The 26499-nt window shown below is 45.3% G+C and overlaps 1 protein-coding gene across 1 annotated transcript in view; it reads left to right on the top strand.

Moving 5' to 3' along the window:
* The window catches only part of PLEKHH3 (pleckstrin homology, MyTH4 and FERM domain containing H3), a 264118-nt gene that overhangs the window by 184952 nt on the left and 52667 nt on the right, over nucleotides 1–26499 (top strand). The window contains exons 9-10 of the mRNA XM_069237720.1: nucleotides 6632–6768; nucleotides 7895–8015. Of these exons, the coding sequence (XP_069093821.1) occupies nucleotides 6632–6768; nucleotides 7895–8015 (258 nt within the window). The remainder of the gene's footprint in view (nucleotides 1–6631; nucleotides 6769–7894; nucleotides 8016–26499) is intronic.

Below are 26499 nucleotides of genomic sequence, written 5' to 3'. Positions count from 1 at the left end.
CAGGGTTTCGATGCCGAAACAAACTGCAAGCAACCCAGCTCCAGGCTCTTATACAGAAGAGCACTCGCTAACCTCCCAAATGCAAAAGCATAGGTTTGAGGAAGAGCTACAAGCAACTGATGTGGACCATACGCAAAAGCGTATCTTCATACAGCAGGGGACAGGAAAAATAAGCACCCTTCCCCCTATTAGGAGAAAGAGAAGGTTGGAGTTCCAGACTGAACAGACACCACAACCAAAAGTGGTGAAAAGAGTTACCCCACCACCCTCTCCTCAGCCCGTGATTAACGTCTCACCAGCACAAACTCCATCACTCTCCCCAGCTCACACCACCATGAGCCAGGGTGACCAAGATCAGGACGCATGGGACCTATACGACGCCCCAGTGTCAGATAATAGTCCAGAGGCATACCCTACGAAGCCATCTCCACCAGAGGACAGCACCGCGTATTCTCAAGTGGTGGCTAGAGCAGCACAATTTCACAACGTAAGCCTCCACTCAGAACAGGTCGAGGATGATTTTTTATTCAACACACTCTCCTCCACCCACAGCTCGTACCAAAGCCTGCCTATGCTCCCTGGTATGCTCCGGCACGCAAAAGACATCTTTAAGGAGCCGGTCAAAAGTAGGGCAATCACACCAAGGGTGGAAAAAAAGTATAAGGCGCCTCCTACAGACCCGGTTTTCATCACTACACAGCTGCCACCAGACTCTGTCGTTGTAGGAGCAGCTAGGAAGAGGGCCAACTCTCACACATCTGGAGATGCACCACCCCCAGATAAAGAAAGCCGCAAGTTCGATGCAGCTGGTAAAAGAGTCGCAGCACAAGCTGCAAACCAGTGGCGCATCGCGAACTCCCAGGCACTACTTGCGCGCTATGACAGAGCCCACTGGGACGAGATGCAACATCTCATTGAACATCTGCCCAAGGACTTACAAAATAGGGCAAAACAAGTGGTTGAGGAGGGACAGGCCATTTCCAACAACCAGATCCGCTCCTCCATGGACGCTGCAGATACAGCTGCACGGACAATTAATACATCTGTAACTATCAGAAGGCATGCATGGCTCCGAACGTCTGGATTTAAACCAGAGATTCAACAAGCAGTTCTCAATATGCCTTTTAATGAAAAAGAACTGTTCGGTCCAGAAGTGGACACAGCGATTGAGAAACTCAAAAAAGATACGGACACTGCCAAAGCCATGGGCGCACTCTACTCCCCGCAGAGCAGAGGGAATTACAGCACATTCCGTAAAACGCCCTTTCGAGGGGGGTTTCGGGGTCAGGGCACACAAGCCAGCACCTCACAAGCAACACCGTCCAGTTACCAGGGACAGTATAGAGGAGGTTTTCGGGGACAATATAGAGGAGGGCAATTCCCTAGAAATAGAGGAAGATTTCAAAGCCCCAAAGCCCCTACTACTAAACAGTGACTCACATGTCACTCACCCCCTCCACACAACACCAGTGGGGGGAAGAATAGGTCATTATTACAAAGCATGGGAGGAAATCACTACAGACACTTGGGTTCTAGCAATTATCCAGCATGGTTATTGCATAGAATTTCTACAATTCCCTCCAAACATACCACCAAAAGCACAAAATCTAACAACACACCATTCCAATCTCCTGGAGATAGAAGTGCAGGCACTATTGCAAAAGAATGCAATCGAATTAGTGCCAAACACACAAATAAACACAGGAGTTTACTCACTGTACTTTCTGATACCAAAGAAGGACAAAACGCTGAGACCAATCCTAGACCTCAGAGTAGTGAACACTTTCATCAAATCGGACCACTTCCACATGGTCACACTACAAGAAGTATTGCCATTGCTAAAACTACACGACTACATGGCAACTTTAGACCTCAAGGACGCTTATTTCCATATACCAATACACCCATCGCACAGGAAATACCTAAGGTTTGTATTCAAAGGAATACATTACCAATTCAAGGTACTGCCTTTCGGATTAACAACCGCACCAAGAGTCTTTACCAAATGCCTAGCGGTAGTCGCTGCACACATAAGAAGGCAGCAAATACATGTGTTCCCATATTTGGACGACTGGCTAATCAAGGCCCATTTGTTCATAGAGTGCTCAAATCACACAAATCAGATCATACAAACCCTCTTCAAACTCGGGTTCACCGTCAACTTTACAAAATCCAACATTCTGCCGCGCAAGGTACAACAATACCTAGGAGCCATAATAGACACATCAAAGGGAGTAGCCACTCCAAGTCCACAAAGAATTCTAAATTTCAACACCATCATACAACGCATGTATCCAACACAAAAGATACAAGCAAAGATGGTATTACAACTCCTAGGCATGATGTCTTCATGCATAGCCATTGTCCCAAACGCAAGACTGCACATGAGGCCCTTACAACAATGCCTAGCATCACAGTGGTCTCAAGCACAGGGTCACCTTCTAGATCTGGTGTTAATAGACCGCCAAACTTACCTCTCGCTTCTGTGGTGGAACAACATAAATTTAAACAAGGGGCGGCCTTTCCAAGACCCAGTGCCACAATACGTAATAACAACAGATGCTTCCATGACAGGGTGGGGAGCACACCTCGATCAACACAGCATACAAGGACAATGGAACGTACATCAATCAAAACTGCATATCAATCACCTAGAACTTCTAGCAGTTTTTCAAGCACTAAAAGCTTTCCAACCAATAATAGTTCACAAATACATTCTCGTCAAAACAGACAACATGACAACAATGTATTATCTAAACAAACAGGGGGGGACGCACTCCACGCAGTTAAGCCTGCTAGCACAAAAGATTTGGCGTTGGGCAATTCACAACCAAATTCGCCTAATAGCACAATTTATACCAGGGATCCAAAATCAACTCGCAGACAATCTCTCTCGAGATCACCAACAGGTCCACGAATGGGAGATTCATCCCCAAATTCTGAACACTTATTTCAAACTCTGGGGAACACCTCAGATAGACTTGTTTGCGACAAGGGAGAACGCAAAATGCCAAAACTTCGCATCCAGATACCCACACGAACAATCCCAAGGCAATGCCCTATGGATGAACTGGTCAGGGATATTTGCTTACGCTTTTCCTCCTCTCCCTCTCCTTCCTTACCTGGTAAACAAACTCAGTCAAAGCAAACTCAAACTCATTTTGATAGCACCAACTTGGGCAAGGCAACCCTGGTACACAACGCTGCTAGACCTATCAGTGGTACCCTGCATCAAATTGCCCAACAGGCCAGATCTGTTGACACAGCACAACCAAAAGATCAGACACCCAGATCCAGCATCGCTGAATCTAGCAATCTGGCTCCTGAAATCCTAGAATTCGGGCACTTACAACTTACCCAAGAATGTATGGAAGTCATAAAACAAGCTAGAAGGCCATCCACCAGGCACTGCTATGCAAGTAAATGGAAGAGGTTTGTTTGCTACTGCCATATTAATCAAATACAACCATTACACACAACTCCAGAACATGTAGTGGGTTACTTGCTTCACTTACAAAAATCTAACCTGGCTTTCTCTTCCATTAAAATACACCTTGCAGCAATATCTGCATACCTGCAGACTACCTATTCAACTTCCCTATATAAGATACCAGTCATTAAAGCATTCATGGAGGGCCTTAGGAGAATTATACCACCAAGAACACCACCTGTTCCTTCATGGAACCTAAATGTTGTCCTAACTAGACTTATGGGTCCACCTTTTGAACCCATGCACTCCTGCGACATACAGTTCCTAACCTGGAAGGTGGCATTTCTCATCGCCATTACTTCCCTAAGAAGAGTAAGCGAGATTCAGGCGTTTACAATACAGGAACCTTTTATACAACTACACAAGAATAAGGTCGTCCTAAGGACCAATCCTAAATTTTTGCCAAAGGTTATTTCACCGTTCCATCTAAATCAAACAGTGGAACTTCCAGTGTTCTTTCCACAACCAGATACCGTAGCTGAAAGGGCACTACATACATTAGACGTCAAAAGAGCATTGATGTATTACATTGACAGAACAAAAAACATCAGAAAGACTAAACAACTATTTATTGCATTTCAAAAACCTCATGCAGGAAACCCAATATCAAAACAAGGTATAGCCAGATGGATAGTTAAATGCATCCAAATCTGCTACCTTAAAGCTAAACGACAGCTGCCCATTACACCAAGGGCACACTCAACCAGAAAGAAAGGTGCTACCATGGCCTTTCTAGGAAACATCCCAATGCAAGAAATATGTAAGGCAGCCACATGGTCTACGCCTCACACATTCACCAAGCACTACTGTGTAGACGTGTTATCCGCACAACAAGCCACAGTAGGTCAAGCCGTATTAAGAACATTATTTCACACTACTTCCACTCCTACAGGCTGATCCACCGCTTTTGGGGAAATAACTGCTTACTAGTCTATGCAGAACATGCGTATCTACAGCGACAGATGCCATCGAACTGAAAATGTCACTTACCCAGTGTACATCTGTTCGTGGCATCAGTCGCAGTAGATTCGCATGTGCCCACCCGCCTCCCCGGGAGCCTGTAGCAGTTTGGAAGTTACCTTCAATTATTTATATATGTATCATCTCAACCTTAAATAGGTGCATACTTAGTCACTCCATTGCATGGGCACTATTACTACAATTCAACTCCTACCTCACCCTCTGCGGGGAAAAACAATCGAGGATGGAGTCGACGCCCATGCGCAATGGAGACAAAAGGAGGAGTCACTCGGTCCCGTGACTCGAAAGACTTCTTCGAAGAAAAACAACTTGTAACACTCCGGCCCAACACCAGATGGCGAGCTATTGCAGAACATGCGAATCTACTGCGACTGATGCCACGAACAGATGTACACTGGGTAAGTGACATTTTCATTACTTGCCCTGTTATGCCACACATTCACACCTTTGGGTTGGGTACGCTGTATAGGAATATAGAAATGAATAAATAAAAACTTGTGCCATCCTTTAGCGTGAGGCAGCAGGCATTATGTAGATTTTTGATATCCTTCTAATTTACTGTTCAGCACTACTTCTAATGAGGAAGTCCTCTTGGACAGTTGTTCAAATTGTCATGCAGCTTAGGTCTCACTCCCCCCTCCTCACCCTTACTGGCTGGCCCACCCTGCCCAAGCCATGTCCCACTCTGAGACTTAGGTTTCATATGACCTGTCATTGGCAGACACTAGTTTCTCTTTCGTGACCATCTCTTGCCCAGCTGCTGAGATGGGATTTCTCACACTTATTGGGGTTGTGGACACTCCGTCTTGTCACTCAACCAGAGATGAATGTGAAATGGTAGACATCACTCCTGCTGAAATGACTAGATGTGTTGCACTAAACAAGGGCTCTTTAATATTAATCCAGAACTGATTTTCAGGATATCCAGGGATACATTTAAATAAAGTTAATCTATATGAAAATCATACATAGCAGCTATCCAGAAAATCTGGCCTGGATCGAGTCCTTGTAAACACATGATAGCCAGCAGTTCCTTCAATGCAAAAACAGAAAGTATGTGTGTGTGTGTGTGTATATATGTGTGTGTGTGTGTGTATGTGTATATGTATATATATATTATATATATATATATATATATATATATATATATATATATATATATATATTTATATAATAGTTTCACGAGTACAGCACTTTAAAGCTGTGGCATTAGCTTAGTCCTTGGTCACAGTGGATGTGGATGATGAGTTTTTACTTGGGAGAGGTGTGGGTAGTTCGAGGTTACAGTGCATCATCAGTGATCACTAAGGGCCAGATGTAGGAAGCCTTTTGCATGTCGCAAACTGCGGAAAACGCAGTTTGCGGCATGCAAAAGGCCGAACGCGATGCTCACCCTCAAATTGCGAGTCGGTACCGACTCGCAATTTGAGGATGCGACTCGCAAATAGGAAGGGGTGTTCCCTTCCTATTTGCGACCGCATCGCCATGCTGAGTTGCTTTGTGACCGCGAATGCAAACCAACTCGCAGTTACCACCAGTGTCAAACTGGTGGTAACTCATTCGCAAAAGGGAAGATAGGGACCCCTTCCCCTTTGGGAATGCCGGAAAAAATATTTTTTCAGAGCAGGCAGTGGTCCAATGGACCACTGCCTGCTCTGAAAAAAACGAAACCAAATGGTTTCGGAAGTTTTTTCTTTTTGCAACTCGTTTTCCTTTAAGGAAAACGGGCTGCAAAAAGAAAAAAAAACTGCTTTATTTAAAAAGCAGTCACAGACATGGAGGTCTGCTGACTACAGCAGGCCACCATCCCTGTGAGTGCAGGGACTCGCTATGGGGTCGCAAACTGCGACCCACCTCATGAATATTAATGAGGTGGGTCATTGCGACCCCATAGCGAGTCGCAGAAGGTGTCTGAGACACCTTTCTGCATCCCATTTTGTAAGTTGCAATTTGAGAGTCGGTCAGACTCGCAATTTGCAAGTCGCAAAATTTTCCTTTCCTACATCTGGCCCTAAGTCTTTAAATCATCCCTCACAATGTGCGATTATGAAAGCAGTAGTGCCCCCAGAGGCTGTATGTTTCCTTCCAATCTGAGTCCCACATTCAGTCACCCACGTCCTATAACCTCTGCCCACTAACACCCTTGCTTCCCTGTTGCAGGTTGTGACAGTGATGCTGGACAAGCTGGGCCTGGAGCGATCGAGAAATGTGTTTGCACTATATGAACAGAACAACCACTGCGAACGGGCTGTGGGCAATTCCACCATTGTGGCGGATATTCTCACCAGGTTTGAAAAGTAAGAATGTTTGCGTGCTTCACTGCACATCTTTCTGAAGTTATGTGAAATGGCGGCTAGAGTTGCTCCTTCCAAGACTTTCAAAGTTTTCTGCTTTGTTAATGCTGGAGATGAGATTTCAAAAGTCTCCCTTTGGGCTACTTGTCGCTGTTGTTTACAAATAGGAATTCCACAATAGTAGTTCCGAGCAGAAATGCTTTGACAGAGGCATCTTCGGCCCCATTAGCCAGCAGTAGGCGCCAGCTAGTGTTTGTCATAGTCTCCCTCTGACCATTCTTTCTCTCAGATATAATACTGGAGTCCCATCTCTGGAAAGATGGCTGTTAGTTGGCCAAAGACTGATACTTTTTAAAATTGGAATACACTTCTTTTTTTGGAGCCCAAAAATGCTTTGAGGAAATTGTTGAGAGGTGCAATAGCAGGCAAAATAAATGGGGCGTAAATATGTGTGTTCTGAAAGTCTTTTATTTAATTTAAAAAAGTTATTGGTGACAGACTGCCACCTGGGAAGGACTGGAATGGCAAGCTTTCCATGAGGGCAATGTGGGTGCAGCCCAGATCCATGTCTGTATTTGCAAGAGAAATGGTACTGGTAATCCTTGGATCACATGATCCTACTGTCACTGCCTAGCTCTTAAGTTCCATACTTGAGGTAACCACCATCAGCAGATGTGCATATGCAGTCCAGGGGTAGGATGCGGTTTTCCCAGTCTGTGGGCAGCATGGGCAGCAGTCAGATTGTGGGGTTGGGTGGCTGGAGCAGAGCAGTGCTGCAGACATTGGTCCCGCAAGGAAAAGCGTTCTTCCCCAGAACCACAGTCATGTAAGCAAAATGCGATCTGTTTATCAGTGTGGGGAAATATGCTTCTTCTATGCTTGGTTTCCTCCAGCATAAACATCTGCACAGACTGCTGCAAATTTTGCTATTAAAGTTCAGAATATTTGTAATCGAGAGGAGGTGATGACTAAAATAGTGATGAATGGATGGGACAGGTATGTTGGAGTGGATTTTAAGGGCCATTTTTCCCAATTACTAGTTTGAAGCTCATAACTTTGAACGAGCATCCTTCTGATAGCAATTTGCCCCAGTGACGGAAATCCGCGTTCCTGTTTTTGACATTTTCAGACATGCTGGGATGGAGAAGTGCCAGGATGTTCCTCGAAGGCTGGTCTTCAAGCTGTACTGCTTTTTGGATATGGACAGCGTGCCCAAGAATGGCGTTGAATTCTCATTTCTTTTTGAGCAGGTATGAACTGTCAAGCTCATTCATGCATTATCAGACTATGGGGGCAGCCTTTGACCACCGCACCAACGAATCCATGACTAGTTATTTATGGTTCCAATGCAACAATGCAGTTGGAACTTACCGTTAACATACTCTTACATAATTATTTTGCTCATCTCAGAAATTTTTCTAATTTGTTGTTTGGGTTAAGTGTTTCCACAGCTTTCATTTAAGCTCTATAACTGTCTAAATATGTGCAGCATCTCCCTCTCAGCCCCTTATTTGTGCCAGTAGTGTGCAGAGTTTCAGTTAACGCCTTGAGAAAGTCACAAAATTACATACCTAGAACTTTGAAAGTCATTTCACTTTTTTGGTAGTCTAAATACTTCTGTTTATAAACCTTTAGAAGTAACTGATTTGCATAAATGTGCACTTCTGAGTTGGGAAATTAACTTGCTGTATACCAAGATATAAGTTCAGGTCATCTGGTAAGCCTGGCTCCGTAGAAAGCAGCTATCAACACTGGTTCTAAGCACTGGACACTGGAGAATGTGGGTGGCTTTCTTGTGCCACAAACTGCCATCTCCCTAGACAGTGGGCAGGTCTACGTCCTGAATATAGAATAAAGAATATTGGTTTGCAGCATTAATCCTTTTCTGGACTCACATGCTGTGCATTATTCCACCCTCTAGTGGTTGGGTCTGGAATTATTGTTTTCTTTGTTTTCGTGCACGTCGTCGACCACCATTTGGTTAAATGTATGACCTCAGACGGCACCCGGATGTTCCTGTGCGTAGTCACCATCTTCAGATTATTTTTTCAGCCGTTGGATCTGGATGCCATAGAGGATCTCTGAAAGTTTTTGAAGGAAAAACAGTTTTAGGGGAAAACCAATTGAATCGCCAAACACTGCAAAGAAAAAGAGAACATTGCGAAAGAGGGGGACCGTTTTCGCTCTTTCCCAACGGGGGACCTTGTCGGAGACAACCACATGGGTCTGAGAATGAGGGTGGGTAGGGAGCATGGAAAATACCCTTTAAATTCTGCCCCAACTGATACAACAAATTCAACCAGAGACCCCCACAAGGTCTGTAACCTCTGTCTCCCAAGACCACAGAGACGAGGACTGCGCGACATTCGTCCCAAAGACCTTGAGGGTACGTCGACAACAAAGGCTCCAACATTACACCATGGTCAGCCAAAAACCTCAGGTATCACTCAAACACAAAGGTCTGTCCAGTAGCGATGAAGAAAACATCGAAGAGGCCGAAAGGGCATTTGATGGAGAGTCGGACTCCGAAACGTACGCAGTAGATGCCGTGTAAAAACAGACAGCGAAGAAGTCAATGAAAGGGGCCGAAAAGAGGGCACGTAAGATAATCAGACCCTCAAAAGGCCATAACCCTAAACTCTCAGAAGCAAAGTACAAAACGGCAACCTCGGCGCCGAAACAAACATCGACTGAAGGTCAGCCAAAAGCAAAAGGAGCCCACGGATCCCAACCACGAGATACTGATGCTGGCAAAAAAACCATCGAAGCCTTTGACGGATCCATCCAGTAAAGAGGGTGCTAAGGATGGGACTAAACCTTTGATGGCAACAGAACCATCGATGCCGAAAAAGAGACCTTCTACGACACCAAGCACAAGGCTGAAATGGCAGCCCTCCTGCAAAAGGAGGAGTTCATCCCTTAAGGGAATTCCGAATCCCCTCAAAACCATCAATGCCACTCGATGTTGAAGATGACCAGCCAGCTTTAGAGGCTCCCGCAACACCAGAGCCACAGGAAGAGGAACCCAAGGAGAATTTCTATGAGCCTGAAGGCTCAGAGGAGGCAGAAGGATTTGAAGAAGAGTTGTGGAACAAACTCGACACTGAATCCCCCAAGGAAGGAATAAACAACTATCCTTCAGGGCCTTCACCACCAGATGACTTCTTAATGTATAACAGACTTATGGTGTACAGCTGGAACAGGAAAAGAGTGACTCATGTTTACTTCTAGAAACACTTGCACCATGGGACCACCATCAGGAAATGAGAGCAAAAGACTCCACATGGTTGGAAGAAAAATGGAGAGAGAGGCCACACCACAGTGGAAAATTGCAAATTCTAATGCAGTACTAAACAGGTACGGCCACCAACAGACGGACGAAATGGAGTGCCCTGATGCAACGCCTTCCTGAAGAATTCAAGAAAAGGGCTGAAGCAGTCATCCAGGAGGGCCAGAATATTGCAAATACGTGCCTACAATTGGCCCTAGATGCAGCAGACACTGCCAGCAGGCAGATGTGCACTGGCACTACACTGCAAAGGCATGCATGGCCAACGTTATCAGGCTTCAAACCAGAGGTGCAAGCCTCAGCCGTCAACATGCCCTTTGCCAGCAACGCTTTGTTTAGACAAGCGGTTGGCGAGTCCTTACAGCAAATCAAAAAGGCCAGTGAAAGAGTTGAGGCGATGGGAGCTCTTCAATTCAGAGGCTATTCAGAAGGGGAGGAAGCACTTCATGAAGGTCCACAGGGTGAACGCCTTTCACACACGGCAACAACAGCCTCAAGGCAGTTCTCTTCAAGCCACGCAACAATCCACATACCAGCAGTGGCATCACCCTTCTAGGCAGCCCTTTCAGGTGAGAGGAAGGGGAGGAGGACTAACACCACGAAAAGGGGCTGGGGGGGGGGTGATTATCACCAAAGGAAAGAAACAACGGAAACTATTCAACATATTTCCTGGTTCCAAAACGGGATTTAACTCTGATACCAATCCTAGACCTCAGATTCCTGAACAAATGTAGATGTACTTAAAGATGACAACACTTCAAGGACTGATTCCACTTCTGGAACAAGGCGACTACATGGCTACAATAGATCTCAAAGACACCTGTCTACATATCCCCATGAACCAGTGACACAAAAAGTACCTTAGATTTGTGCTAGACAAAGTACACTACTAAATCAAAGTACTAGCATTTGGCATAAATTTAGCACCATGTGTCTTCACAAAGTGCCTTGCTGTATTTGTAGCCTACTTGAGAAAGAAAGAAATACATGTATACAAATACCTAGGCGACTGGCTAGTAAAGGCAAAAACAAGAGAAAAATGTCAAGCAGATATCCAAACAATAATCACAACTTGGGAAAACCTGGGTTTCTCCATAAACCACAGAAAACATTGCCAACTCTGGAACAAGAGAAGATGTTCTTCTGAGCTACTTTCAATTACAAAAAAAAGCATGCGCTTACCTTGTTCTGAGGAGGATAAAAACAATGGCAGAGTTAACTCACCTTTACCAGAAGGGTCAGTCTCTTGACAACGAGGATAGTCCTGAAACGAATGGGCATGATGGCATCACGCATACCACTCATAAAACAAGCATTTGCAATGCAATAGGTCTTACATTTTCTTGAGTTTCAGAACTGGACTTTTCTTGCCACATAAATTGGCCAACCATGTCTCCTAATTTTGTCTTTTCCTGCCATGTTTTGGTGGTCACTGGTGACTATTGACATCAGAAACCACAAACCCTTGAGGAGAGACGAGAAGATGACTGCACTACCTCGCGTTGTGTAAATATCTGACAGAAATTGGAAAAGGAGGCTGGATTTTTTTTTTTTTTTTAACAGAATGAAAAGTCTTGCAAGCATTCTTGCTTCCATTTCAAGGAGAAGACCAGCGTGAGAAGATTTATTGCCCCAGTAAAGGAGATAAGCAATGTCCTTTGTTGTCGTGAGTGCTGGCAGGGAGGGGCCATGGAAAAAGAGAGAGAGACTTGTGATGTGATGGGAGGCTAAGCAAGATTCACATCATTGCTATTAGGTTTAGCTACATTGTATCAGAAAGGGCATATTGTGGCTTTTGGGAGCAGTGAGCTAAACATTGGGGTGTTTCTTTTGTAAAATAAGCTTATTTTAGGAGCCAGAGGTAAACCAGAATAACGCTGGAATAAAGCCAAAACAAATGTCTGCGACATGAGAGGAACGGAATGCTGCAATAAAACGCAGCCACCTATCAGCCCAAAGCACCAAAGACATAACACAAATAGTCAGTCACAGCAACAGATAAAGAAACCAAAGTGGAATAATACAGCAGTTGGTCACTGCTCTGACACATAAGAAAAAGGCAGACCTGACCACTAGCGAGCAAGAATTTATAAAGGACACTGCAACCAACAAATGAAATTGCATTAAGCAATAAGAAGTGCCCTTTAAGGATACACGAGGTTGAACGCTTACGCTTAACCTAAAAAAGCCAGACTACACATGCAACCTTTCCAAGAATGGATCAGCAACAATTGGTCACAAGCCACACGGAGTTTGGAGGATCTAGTGGTTGTCACATCACGGATATAAAAGGAAACTCAGTGGTGGCAATCAAAACATGTAATCTCAGGGAAAATTTCAAGACAACAACTCCAACAGAGAACCATCACAACAGATGCATCACCACCGTTGTTGGGGAACGAACACAGTGCAGCTAAAAGTACAAGAACAATGAAGCAATACAGAGGCATTGAGAGACATCACCTTCCTTGAAATGAAAACAGTGTTCCTTGCACTGAAAGCCTTCCAAACACAAATCATAGGTCCAACCATGTTAATACAAACGGACAATACAACAACTATGTTCTCCCAGAACAAACAGGGAGGCACAAAATCTTACACCCTGAGCAAACTAGCCCAAGAAATATGGAAACAGGTAATATAAAAAAAGATCAACCTCTACGCATTGCACCTGCCTGGAAAGGAAAACACAGAGGCAGACAGGCTAAGCAGACAAAAAAGCAGCTCACACGAATGGGAGTTGAAACCAGAAACTCCGTAGAAGATATTCAGGATCTGGGGAAAGCAGGAATAGACTGTTCGCAATGGCAGAAAACACACAGGGGGTCATTCTGACCCTCGCCGGCGGCGGATTGCGCCGGCCTGGCGGGAACCGCCAGAAGACCGTACCGCGGTCAAAAGACCGCGGCGGTCATTCTGAGTTTCCCGCTGGGCTGGCGGGCGACCGCCAGAAGGCCGCCCGTCCGCCCAGCGGGAAACCCCTTCCACGAGGATGCCGGCTCCGAATGGAGCCGGCGGAGTGGAAGGTGTGCGACGGGTGCAGTTGCACCCGTCGCGATTTTCAGTGCCTGCCACGCAGACACTGAAAATCAATGTGGGGCCCTGTTAGGGAGCCCCTGCACTGCCCATGCCAGTGGCCCCCAGGGGCCCCACGACACCCATTCCCGCCAGCCAGGTTCTGGCGGTGAAAACCGCCAGAACCAGGCTGGCGGGAAGGGGGTCGGAATCCCCATGGCGGCGCTGCTTGCAGCGCCGCCGTGGAGGATTCCCTGGGGCAGCGGGAAGCCGGCGGGAAACTGCCGGCTTCCCTTTTCTGACCGCGGCTTTACCGCCGCGGTCAGAATGCCCCCGGAAGCACCGCCAGCCTGTTGGCGGTGCTTCTGCGGTCGTTGGCCCTGGCGGTCCATGACCGCCAGGGTCAGAATGACCCCCACAATGCCAACACTTTGCCTCTAGGTTTCCACACACCTAGTCAAAGAGGAATGCCCTCTAAATAACTGGGCAGAGAGATTTGCTTATGCTTTCCTTCACTCCACTAAAACACAAAGTACTGGAGAAAGCAAGACAACCAGGGTCAAACCTTATACTCATAGCCCCCTAATGGGCCAGACATACCTGCGTCTCGGATCCACTGGAGATGTCTAAAGGACAAATAATCACACTCAAATCAGATCTGGATCTACTTACAATGCGGAAGAGTGTATCATCTGGAACCAGCTATACTCAGTTTGGCGGCATGGCTCCTGAATACGAGTTTGGGCACCTACACTTACTACCCAGGACCATGGAAATCCTTAAGGAGGCAAGGAAACCGACCACAGGTAACTGTAATGCAGAAAAGTGGAAAAGGTACATTCATTGGTGCACAAATGCAAACAAAATGGAGACAAAGACTAGAAACAGTACTAGCATACCCCACTCACCTATTGGATAGCTGGTTAACCTACTCATCATCAAAATAACACCTACAGCTATAGTTACCCACACTAGAGACACACTATGTGGCAGCTTCTTCACCTCACCAGTAGTGAAAATATTTCTACAGAGATCAGTCCACCAAGATCAGTCCTAGCACCAATGTAGAACTTAACATAGACTTAACACAATTAATGACAAAGCTGTTTGTACCAATGCACAAAACGTACCTCAAGTCACTCACACTAAAAACAGCATTCCTAATTGCTATCACGTCTCTATGGAGGGTGAGTGAACTGCAAGTATTGACAGTACAGGAGCCATACCTACAAATGCACATGGGCAAGGTGGTGCTCGGGGCCAACCCTCAATTCCTACCAAAGGTAATAAGCAGTTTTCATGTTAATCATGTTACTATCTGAAAGAAACAAGATTTTTGCAGCATGAATCCTTTTCTCGACTCGTATGCTGTGCATTAATCCGCCATCTAGTGGTTGGGTCTGGAAAGTTGTGATCTAGTCTCAACACCCCCCCTACCCATCTATAACCATTTGGTGCTCAGTTTGTCCTCTGTGTGATGTCAGACAGGAGTTTCCTGTGCGTGGCTTCCGTCTTCAGATTCACGGACCCTAAGCCCTCTTACAAGACAATAAATGCAGCCTTGGCGCTGAAAACAGCGTTGATCGAAGATCAATAATAATAAAAGGAGCTGAGCAGATCCCGACCAAAGGATACTGAAGGCCAAAAAGCATCACCCAAAGAACTGACAAAAGACCCCGAACGCGAGGGACAGGGCCAGAGCGTTGAAGACGCAGAAGCCACCAATCCCCCAAAAAAGCTTCGACGTCGGAGGAGGCAGACCTACGGGCACAAGACCGCAAAAGAAAAGAGAAAACTTGAGGCAGAAATGGCTGTTCTCATCCAGAGAAAAAAGGAATTTGACAGTTCCTTGAACAAATTCTGCATCCCAGCGAAACCCCCAACAGCTCCAGCCGTGGAGGAGGCCGAATCGGCACTGGAGGTACCAGCAACCCCCTGAACCACAAAAGGAAGAACATGAAGAGTTCTTTGAGGCAGACGACGATGAGCACACTCAACGCTAAGACGATTCCAGCCATCTCAAGGATACATTGCAGGATCTTGATGTCAACTCACCTGAGGCGGGTATAGATAACTACCCATCTAGGCCATCTCCACTGGATGACTTGGCCATCTAAAACAGCCTGGATAAAAAGGGCTGCAGACATCTATGGGTACAGCTGGAAGAGGAGTAGAAGGGGGGATCATGCTTCCTCCTAGAGACACTACTGCCACCTCAAAAGGAAACCTTAACTTGCCCATGCTGACCAGCATCCTGGATCAGGACAAGGAATCCTTTAGGGAACCAGCTAGGGCGAAGGCTCTCACACCCAGAGTGGAGAAAGAAATACAAGCACTCCAAGCAGGACCCCAAATTTATCAAGGGTGCAACGTCCCCGCAGAGTCAATTATTGTGACCACTGCAAGGAAGAGAAACAATGCACCCACCTCCACGGTTCCACCACCCGAGAAAGAGAGTAAGAGGCTGGACCTAGTAGGAATAAAAATGGAAAGGGAGGTGGCCTCGCAATGGAGTATAGCTAATTCCAATGCCCTCATGAACCTCTAAGGACACCACCAAAGGCAGGAAATTGAAGACCTCATGCAACACCTCCCTGAGGATTACAAAAAGAGAACCAAGGCGATCATTCAGGAAGGGAAGGGCATTGCAAATACATGCCTAAAGTAAGCACTAGATGTGGCTGATACGACCACCAGGCAGATGTGCACAGGCACCACTCTAAGGAGACACGTCTGGCTCAGGATTCAAGCCTGAGGTACAAGAGTCAAAAATTAACAGGCCCCTTCACAGGGGACGCCCAATATGGACAGGCAGTGGATGACATCGTGCAACAAATAAAAAAGGACAATGGAACGACAAGAGCAACGGGCACTCTACAGTTCAGGGGCACACATAAAAGAGGTACCCCTAGGAGAAGACCAACAGGCAGAACACCTTTCAATACAGGACAACAACAAAGTCAGCAACAGGGAGTCTTTCTTTCAAACCACTCAACGGCAGCCTTACCAACAATGGCAGCATCCAGCAAGACAGCCCTTACGAGGAAGGGCAAGAGGAAGAGAACCAACCCCAGGGGCGGGGGAATCTTCAAACAAGTGACTGTCCGGTCAAGGATGCCCAACGCATAACACCAGTGGGGGGGCAGAATCCAGGAGCAAGAGATACGTACAGTCATGCACATGTTACAGCTCCTGGGGTTTACGATAAACCAGAAGAAGTTATCACCTCAAACAGAACAGGTAAAGGTGTTCCTAGGAGCCACACTGGACTCCATGGAGAGCAAGAGCATACCCGAAGAGGGTAGAAGCTATCGAGAAACAAACTCGCCTGCACCAGAGGGGTCAGTATCCGACAGTGAGGACTGTCATGAAACTCATGGACATGATGGCATCATGCATACCACTGATCCATCATGCAAGATTACACATGTGGCCCATCCAGGAATGGATCTGCAGCATATGGTCATAAGCCACAGGGAGCTAGGAGGATCTAGTGGTTGTCGCAACAAAGGTACAAAGGTAGATACAATGGTGGAACACTAACATGAGCATAGGGAGAGCTTTTAAGACACCAGCTCTAACTGTGACCATACTTGCGGACGCATCACACAAGGGCTGGAGGCTCACACCCGCCCTCTGAAGGTACAGGGCCTATGGAATGACTCGGATTCAGTGAAGCACATTAACTACCTAGAACTGAAATCAGCCTTAAAAGCCTTCTAAGCACACTTGACAGGCAGAACAGTTTTGATACAGACGGATAATACAACTACCATGTTCTACCTGAACAAACATGGGGGAACCAAATCCTTCACCCTTTCAAACCTAGCCCAAGACATCTGGCACTGGGCAATACAGAAACAAATAACCCTCCAAACGATTCACCTACCAGGAGACCTCAACACAGAGGCAGACAAACTAAGCAGAAAAGAGAACAGCTATGAGTGGGAACTAAAGCAAGAGGTCAGACAAAAAATGTTCAACACCTGGGGCACATTAAGCATAGACTTGTTCACCACAGCAACAAATACAAAATGCCAACACTTCACAACCAGGTTTCCAACCCCCTGGTCAAAGGGGAATGCCCAGTCAAAAACCTGGTCAGGGAGATTTGCATACACCTTTCCGCCAGCTCCCCTTACCCACAGGGTGCTGGAGAAAGCCAGAGACTCAAGGAGCAAAATCATCCTAATAGCCCCACAATGGGCAAGACAGGCCTGTTACTCAGATCTACTGGAGATGTCCAGGGGGACGATGATCTCACTGAAACCAGGTAAGGATCTACTGACAATACAACACGGGGAAGTCTATCACCCAGAACCAGCTGCACTGAACCTAGCTGCTTGGCTCCTGAATACCTAGAATTTGGCCACTTACAACTCCCTACAAAGATAATAAAAATCCTAAGGGAAGCAAGGAAACCAAGTACACGGAAATGCTACACACTTAAATGGGAGAGGTACATCCGTTGGTGCATAGACAACAATAAGATGAACTCTAGGGCACACCAGAACACAATACTAATATACCTCATCCACCTGCTAGACAGTGGCCTGACCTATGCTTCAATAATCATCTGGCAGCAATAGTGGCAAACCAAGATCCAGCCTCTTTACATCCACAGTAGTAAAGAGATTCCTAGAAGGATCAAAGAGATTAGCACAACCAAAATCAGCACCAACACACTTATGGAACCTGAACACAGAGTTAACGCAGTTGATGGCAGAACCATTCAAGTCACTCTCCCTAAAGACAGCCTTCCAAATAGCAATCACATTGCTAAGCAGAGCCAGTGAACTGCAAGCACTAACAGTACAGGAACTTCGCTTTCAGATACACAAGGACAAGGTGGTCCTCAGAACTAGCCCTCATTTCTTACCAGAGTTAGTAATGCAGTTCCACATTAATCAAAGCATACTGCTACTGGCTTTCTTCCAGGAGCCAAAAACACAAGCAGCGAGAACCCTCCACACTCTGGACATTCAAAGGGTCCTAATGTAGTACCTACAGGAGAAAAAAGCATTTCACAAAAGAAACCAGCTTTTTGTGCCATTTGCCAAGGCAACTAAGGGATCACCATTATCCAAAGCCACTATCGCCACATGGATTGTTGCCACCATCCAAATCTGCTACGCAAAAGCGGGGAAACCGCTAACTACTAGACCCAGAGCACACTCTGGTGTACTTGCCGAACGTACCTATCGAGGAGATCTGCGCCGCAGCAACCTGGGCATCGCCACACACCTTTGCAAAATACTACTGTGTGAACATTCAAATGAACAAGGCAGTATAAGTAGGGCAGAAGATATTATGACACTCATCTCATCCAACTTTCACCACAGCCAGCCCAGAGGAGGGGATACCGCTGAATAATCTAATGCACAGCCTTTGAATCTAGAAAAGGATTTATGCTGCAAAACGAAATGGTTTCTTACCTGTAGAAGTAGTTTTGCAGCTTGAAGAGTTTTCTGGAAATCAGAATCAAAGCAACCTAAGGATCTGCAGTAACTAAAGGAACAATCTCGAGATGGATTGTAGAAGCCAAACAAACATGCTATTCAGGGGCAAGAATGACACTGTCTGCACGCCGAAGGCACTCTTGATGAGGAAAAAGTGTACAAAGTTAGCATTCCTAGCAAACGTACCCATTGACACTATCTGTGCAGCAGCAACATTGGCATTCTCACACATTTGTTAAAATTACTTTGTGGATGTACAAATGTACAAGGAAGCACAAGTGGGACAAAAAGTACTACAGCACCTGTTTGCAAATTCATCCTCATTTCATCCCAATCAACCCAAGAGAAGGGAAACCGCCACATAATCTAATGCACAGCATGTGAATCCAGAAAAGGATTACATACTTACGAAAAACATACTTACCAGTAGGAGTGGTTTTGTAGTGTTTTTTCTGGATTCACGTCGACCCACCAACCTCCCCAGAAATGGGAGATAACACAACTATGTGGGATAAAGAAAAAAAATTATCACAAGGGGATAGCAATCCAAGATACAGAAAACAAAATCTGAAGATGGTGACTACGCATAGGAACATCTGGGGTGACTTCTGAAGTTATACATAGGGCAGACATACAACCAAATGGTGGTCGATGCTCATGAAAAATGTAAGAAAAAGACGATTCTGGACCCCAACACGAGATGCACAGCATGTGAACCCAGAAAACTCTTAAAGCTGCTAAACTACTCTTACTGGAAAGTAACCATTTTGTTGCACCTTAATATCGTAGCCATAATATCGAGGACAAATATCTTGATAGTCAAGTATGTGTAGATTTTCTATGCCTAACTCCACATCTACGTACATTGGCAATATACATATATATGTTTTATGGCATGTGTATTTGTAGTTACACATGCTATGCATAAGTCTGAAATCCAGTGTTGGGCTCGGAGTGTTACAAGTTGTTTTTCTTTGAAGAAGGTTTTCGAGTCACAGGATCGAGTGAATCCTCCTCTTGGGGATACGTCGCATGGTCATCGAGTCCTTTGTTAGATTGTTTTCTTTCCGCCTTCTGGTTCGGACCTGTTTCCTCTCGCTTCAATAGATCTCAGTTCGGTATTATCTGAACTTCTCTCTTCTTTTCTATAAACGTCGGTATAGTTTTGATAGCGTTTTCCAAACTTATATTCGATCCGATTGTAATCATCGGGGGTTGATTACACGCCATTAGGGGTGACCTCGCCCTTTTTGGGCGTACTTCAACACATTGTAGTCGAACAATGTTAGGCTGATGAAACGGACTCTGTTTCACTTTTTCCCTCGGTGTGAATCCAAATTTCCATACGCAGATCACCATATGGTGTGCAATCTCTGTTGCTTCAGGATCACAGAGAAGAAAACTGTGACGCTTGCCGGTTGTTTTGATCCAAAAAAGACTTTTAGGGATCAAAGAGCGTGTCGAATGGAGATGGCATCCAAGTCTCAGAACTCACGCCTGACATCTTCGGGGACGAACACACACAAGAATTAGCACAGCTTGCAACCGTTTCCATCGCAGACTCCGATTCAGTTTGAGATTCCGATGTTGACAGCCAATCCATCCCACCGGCACAGTACGTGATTACATCAGCCCCGTCCCATCACCGAAAAGCAATTAAAAAGACTTCTGTATTGGTCTTCGGTCCTCCACTGCCTGCAAGCTATGGTCGGACCCGAAAAATACATTCGGATGACCAACCCTCGGGTTTGGCATCAAAACACAAAACCAAGGTGCACTCGGCACACAGCAAACAGCATGCCACATCTGTTTCGGTATTGAGCCGAAAATCTGACTCTTCCACCTCAGAGCCGAAAAAAGTAACAGCGCTTTCGGAGCCGATATTTTCAGCCTGACTCAAGCATTCTGTATCCAAGAGGTGAAACCTGTCGGTGGTAGATATGCTCCAGCTACTGAGAAGTCATCAGAAATACAGCCCATATTGGAGGTTATGGACGCTAAACAGCGAAAGATCGATTTACATAAGGACACAGGAAGGATCAGAGCCTCTCCTCCTCCACCAATCAAAAGAAAATTTACTTTTCATGAAACTTCAGAAGCTGGGCCTCCAACTACTAAGGTATTTAAAGAAAAGGAGAAACAGCAGCCTTCACCACCACATTCATTCTCCTTTACTTCCTGCTTCTCCACCACCTGATACTTCACCAACCCCATCTTCGCCTACACAATTCTCTCCACAATCCCCTGTTTCACCACATGGGGATAATTTATACAACCCTCAACAGGATCTAAATCCATGGGATATATATGACAAAGATCCCATTCTTTCCAATGATCCCGATTTATACCCTGCAAGGCCATCTCCCCTGAAGTTACCACTGCTTACAATCAGGTTATAGTCAGAGCAGCTGCCTATCATAATGTACAATTACATACAGATTCCATTGAGGATGATTTTTTTATTTAACACCTTAACGTCCACTCATAAGGAGTATCAGTGTCTTCATATGCTCCCTGGCATGCTTAAACATGCCGAAGGTATTTTTAAAGAACCAGAAAAATCCAGAATCGTTACACCCAGGGTGGATAAAAAATATAAACTTGCAACCTCCGATCTGGTTTTTATTAGATCACAACTACCACCTGACTCTATAGTGGTCAGTGCAGCAAGAAAGCGAACCAATAGTCAGTCTACAGGGTGTGCTCCTCCTCAAGACAAAGAAAGAAAGTCGTAAATTTGAGGCAGTAGGTAAAAGAGTGGCAACTCAAGCTGCTAACCATTGGAGGATAGCAAACTCTCAAGCACACCTAACAAGGTATGATAGAGCTCATTGGGATCAAATGGAAGACTTGTTGCAGTATCTTCCACCAGAGCATCAAGAAAAGGCACAATAAATAGTAGCGGAAGGGCGGGATATTTCCAATAACCAAACAAAGCAAATCCACTATAGATGCAGCGGATACAGCAGCGAGGGGTGTCAACACCAGCATCATCATTAGAAGACATGCATGGCTAAGGGCTACAGGTTTTAACCCAGAATTACAACAAGTAGTATTAAATATGCCCTTTGATAAGCAACATTTATTTGGGACAGAGGTTGATACCACAATAGAGAAGATAAAAAAAGGACTCTGAGACAGCTAAAGCTATGGGTGCATTATACTCTGGGAACGTTTCGTAGGCCACAGAGTGGTTTCAAATCATCAACCAAAGAACCATCCACATCCCAACAAAAACCAGGGCCACACTTGCACAACAGAGGTTCGTTTATAGGCTCTTCCAGCGGAAAAAATTATAGAGGAAGAGGTAAATCAACCACTCCAAAAGTTTCCTCCACTTCAACAAAACAGTGACATCTTACACATCCCCACAGAGCATACACCTCCTGTGGGAGGAAGACTGGAAAATGTTTACCCACAATGGCAAAACATTACTACAGATTATTGGGTTATATCAATTATCCAACATGGTTATTGTCTAGAACTCATCTCTACTCCACCAAACATTCCCCCCGTTCACACAAACTTACTCAGGAACATCTCAATGTATTAAAACAGGAGGTACAATCACTACTACTCAAAGGTGCCATTCAGGTGGTACCTGTATCCCAACAGGGATCTGGAGTATATTCGCTATACTTTCTTATACCAAAAGAAAGATGGTACTCTCAGACCAATCAATACATCCTTCAAGAACACTTTCATAGGGTGACTCTTCAAGACATCATTCCCCTTCTACAGAAACAGGATTACATGACAGCATTACATCTAAAAGATGCTTATTTCCACATTCCCATACAGCCAGCACATCGAAAATATCTAAGATTCGTTAGAGCAGGAAAGCACTACCAATTCAAAGTGCTACCATTCGGGGTAACAACAGCACCAAGGGTATTCATCAAAGGCATAGCGGTAGTTGCAGCATTCCTCAGAAGACCACACATACATGTCTTCGCATATCTGGACGACTGGCTCATAAAAGCCAATACAATTCAATCTGTCAACAACATACACAGTATACCGTAGACATCCTACACAATGTAGGATTCACAATTAATTATCAAAAATCTCACCTGCAGCCAGCACAGATACAACCGTATCTCGGAGCAATTCTGAACACCCAATCGGGATTAGCATACCCAATCCCAGTGAGGATTCAAGCATTTCACAGTCTCATATCTCAACTACAATGCAACCACACTTTTACAGTAAAGTTGGTGATGAAACTATTGGGAATGATGACTTCATGCATAGCAATAGTACCCAAAGCAAGACTGCTGAGAAAGACACTGTTGTAGTGGTTTCATGTGCAATGGCTTCAGGCACAGGGTCACATTCATGATCTAGTGTTGTTGGACTGCCAGACTCACCACTTTCTGCAATGGTGGAATTGCACCGACCTATTAAAGGGGCGGCCCTTTCAGGACCCTGTGCCTCAGACCATAATCGCAACAGATGCATCGATGATAAGTTGGGGAGCTCATTTCAAAAACCTCACTATAAAAGGGGAATGGGATTCAATCCAACAAACTTATCACATAAACCACTTGGAATTCCTAGCAGTATTCCTAGCATTCAAAGCCTTTCAGAAACAAATCACACACAAGACAGTGTTACTAAGGACAGACAATATGACCTCAATGTATTATCTGCAAAAACAGGGGTGGAAACACTCATCTCAATTGTCCCTCTTAGCACAGACAATTTGGAAATGGGCAAGTCACAATCAGATTCAGGTACTGGCAGAGTATATTCCAGAGATACACAATCTACTAGCGGACCTCTTAAGCAAGACACAGCAACAAGTACACAAATGGGAGATTCACCCACAGGTGATTCAACTATACTTCCAATGTGGGGAACCCCAGACATAGACCTCTTCGCCACAAAATACGCAAAATGCCAAAACTTCGCATTCCAGGTACCCACACCCTCAATCCAAGGGCAAAGCTCTATGGATCGATTGGTCAGGGATATTTCCTTACGCTTTCCCACCTCTCCCACTAATTCCATTTCTCATCAAAAAGATGAATTGGACCTCACTCACCATGATACTCATAGCTCCTGCGTGGGCACGTCAACATTGGTACACATCACTGTTGGATCTGTCTGTAGTACCATATCACAAACTACCAAACAGACCAGATCTGTTGACTCAAAACAAAGGTCAAATAGCCATCTCAATCATAGTATACACAACCTGGCGATTTGGCTCCTGAAGTCATAGAATTTGGCTACTTACAGCTACCATCTGAATATATGGATATTCTAAAGGAAGCAGGCGAACCCGCAACTATACGGTGTTATGCAGCTATATGGAAGCATTTTGTCTACTTTTGTCAACCCAAAAGCATTAACCCACTTAAGGCTTCAGTACAGGATATTGTTTGCTATTTGCTATACTTACAAAAAGCAAGTCTTGCATACTCCTCTATTAGAATCCATTTAACAAAAATGGTTGCTTACCTTCAAAACAGACAACATACCTCCCTGTTTAGGATTCCTGTTATAAAGGCTCTTATAGAAGGTCTTAAAAGGATTATTCCACCTACAGCTCCACAAGCTCCTGTCTGGAATCTTAACATTGTGCTCACAAGACTTATGGGCCCGCCATTTGAACCCATGCACTTTTGCCCTCTTCAGCTTTTATCATGGAAGGTTGCCTTTTTAGTAGCAATCACTGCTTTAAGAAGAGTTAGTGAAATTCAAGCATTCACTTTAGAAGAACCTTTCTTTCAAATTCACAATAACAAAATAGTTCTTAGGACAAATCCAAAATTCCTACTAAGAGTGGTTTCACAGTTTCATATCAATAAGTTAGTGGAATTGCCAGTCTTCTTTCCACAGCCAGATTCAGTTGCTGAAAGAGCTCTTCACACACTTCAAATTAAAAGAGATCTCATGTACTATATAGATAGAACAAAACATTTCTGAAAATCTAACCAAGTCTGTGGTATTTCAGCAGCCTCAGAAAGGTAATCCTTTTTCAAAACATGGATCAGCCAGATTGATAGTAAAGTGTATTCAAACTTGCTATCTGAAAGCTAAAAGACAGTTACTAGTAACTCCTAAAGCACATTCTATTAGAAAAAAAGGAGCTTCAATGGCATTCTTATGAAATATACCAATGGCAGATATATGTAAAGCAGCCACATGATCTACACCACACACATTTACTAAACACTACTGTGGGAATGTGTTATCTCGCCAACAAGCAAACACTGGACAGGCAGTACTTAAAACACTATTTCAAACTATTCCAACTCCTACAGACTAGCTACTGCCTATTTTGGGAGGGGACTGCTTTACAGTCTATGCAAAGCATGTGTATCTACAGCTTCACATGGCCATCGAACGGAAAATGTTACTTACCCAGTAGACATCTGTTTGTGGCATGTAGTGCTGTAGATTCACATGCGCCCTCCCTCCTCCCCAGAAGCCTGTGGCCGTTGTAGTACTATATATTGTAAATATGTATGTTCGATGGCATATGTTGCTGCAGATACACATGTTTGGCACAGTCCGCTGCCTGGTGTTGGGCTCGGAGTATTACAAGTTGTTTTTCTACGAAGAAGTCTTTTTTGGTCACGGGACCGAAGGACTCCTCCCTCTTCGGCTCCATTGCGCATGGGCGTCGACTCCATCTTAGATTGTTTTTTTCCGCTGTCGGGTTCGGACGTATTCCTTTTCGCTCCGTGTTTCGGTTCGGAAAGTTAGTCAGAATCTCGGAAGAAAGCGTCGGTATTGTTCCGTTCGGTATCGGGATAGTTAGGTACATCGACACCGATCATCGGAAGACTTTGGGGTAGCTTCGATTCCCCCATCGGGGCCTGGTCGGCCCGACCGCGTGCGACATCGAAGCCGATGGAACGGACCCCGTTCCGTTTCTGCCCAAAATGTCACAGTAAGTATCCTTATACAGATCAGCACTTGGTCTGTAACTTGTGCTTGTCCCCCGGGCACAAGGAGGATACCTGTGAGGCCTGTCGAGCCTTCCGGTCCAGAAAAACACTCCAAGACCGAAGAGCCAGGCGTCTACAAATGGCGTCCACTCCGACAAAACAACGTTTCGACGACGAAGAGGAAACATTCTCGGTTCCGGACTCAGAATCCGGAGACTCCGACGTCGAACAACAGCAACAAACTGTAAGTAAGACGTCGAAAAGTAAAACCATCGACAAAACGAAAGCCCAGGGGACGCCACTGCCAACAGGCCATGGCTCGACCCATAAAACAGGCGACCCGTCGAAGGCGCCGAAAAAGGGCACGCCCATAGCGAAGACACCCGACTCCGGTCGAGGGACCGCCATGGAGCAACCTCGGAGCCGAGATAGCGGCTCCGAGAGACAAAAACAAGATACCGGCACCGAAAAACATCGGCACCGAGAATCCATGCCGAAAGGAACAAAAATTCTGTCGGTGCCGAAACCGAAAAAAGATTCTCTCTCGGCGCCGAAAAATACCACACCTTCATCCTACTCAGAGGAACAAGGAATAAGTGGCCAGATGCACAGATTTGGACAAGAGCTCCAAAGTGTAGAATCAGACTACACACAAAAGAGACTGTACATCCAGCAAGACACAGGGAAGATATCAACCCTTCCCCCAATAATGAGGAAAAGAAGGATCAGTCTCCTCAAGGATGACGCACAACCACAAGCCAAAGTGGTTAAAAAAGTCACGCCTCCGCCCTCTCCACTACAACAGGCTTCGCCGGCACAAACACCGCCACAAATGCACTCACCAGCGCAAACTACCATAAGTCAATATAATCAGGATCAAGACGCTTGGGACCTATACGACACCCCAGTGCCGGACAATGATCCAGATTCATACCCCACAAAGCCGTCACCGCCAGAGGACAGTACCTCATACTCACAACTGGTGGCTAGGGCTGCAGAATTCCACAATGTCCAACTGTATTCCGATCCTATAGAGGATGATTTTTTATTTAACACCCTCTCGGGTACA

This window comes from Pleurodeles waltl, chromosome 6 (genome assembly GCF_031143425.1).
Source record: "Pleurodeles waltl isolate 20211129_DDA chromosome 6, aPleWal1.hap1.20221129, whole genome shotgun sequence".
In the NCBI taxonomy this organism is placed as follows: Eukaryota; Metazoa; Chordata; class Amphibia; order Caudata; family Salamandridae; genus Pleurodeles; species Pleurodeles waltl.
The sequence above is the reverse complement of the archived record's forward strand: the minus strand, read 5'-3'. Positions and strand labels throughout refer to the sequence as shown.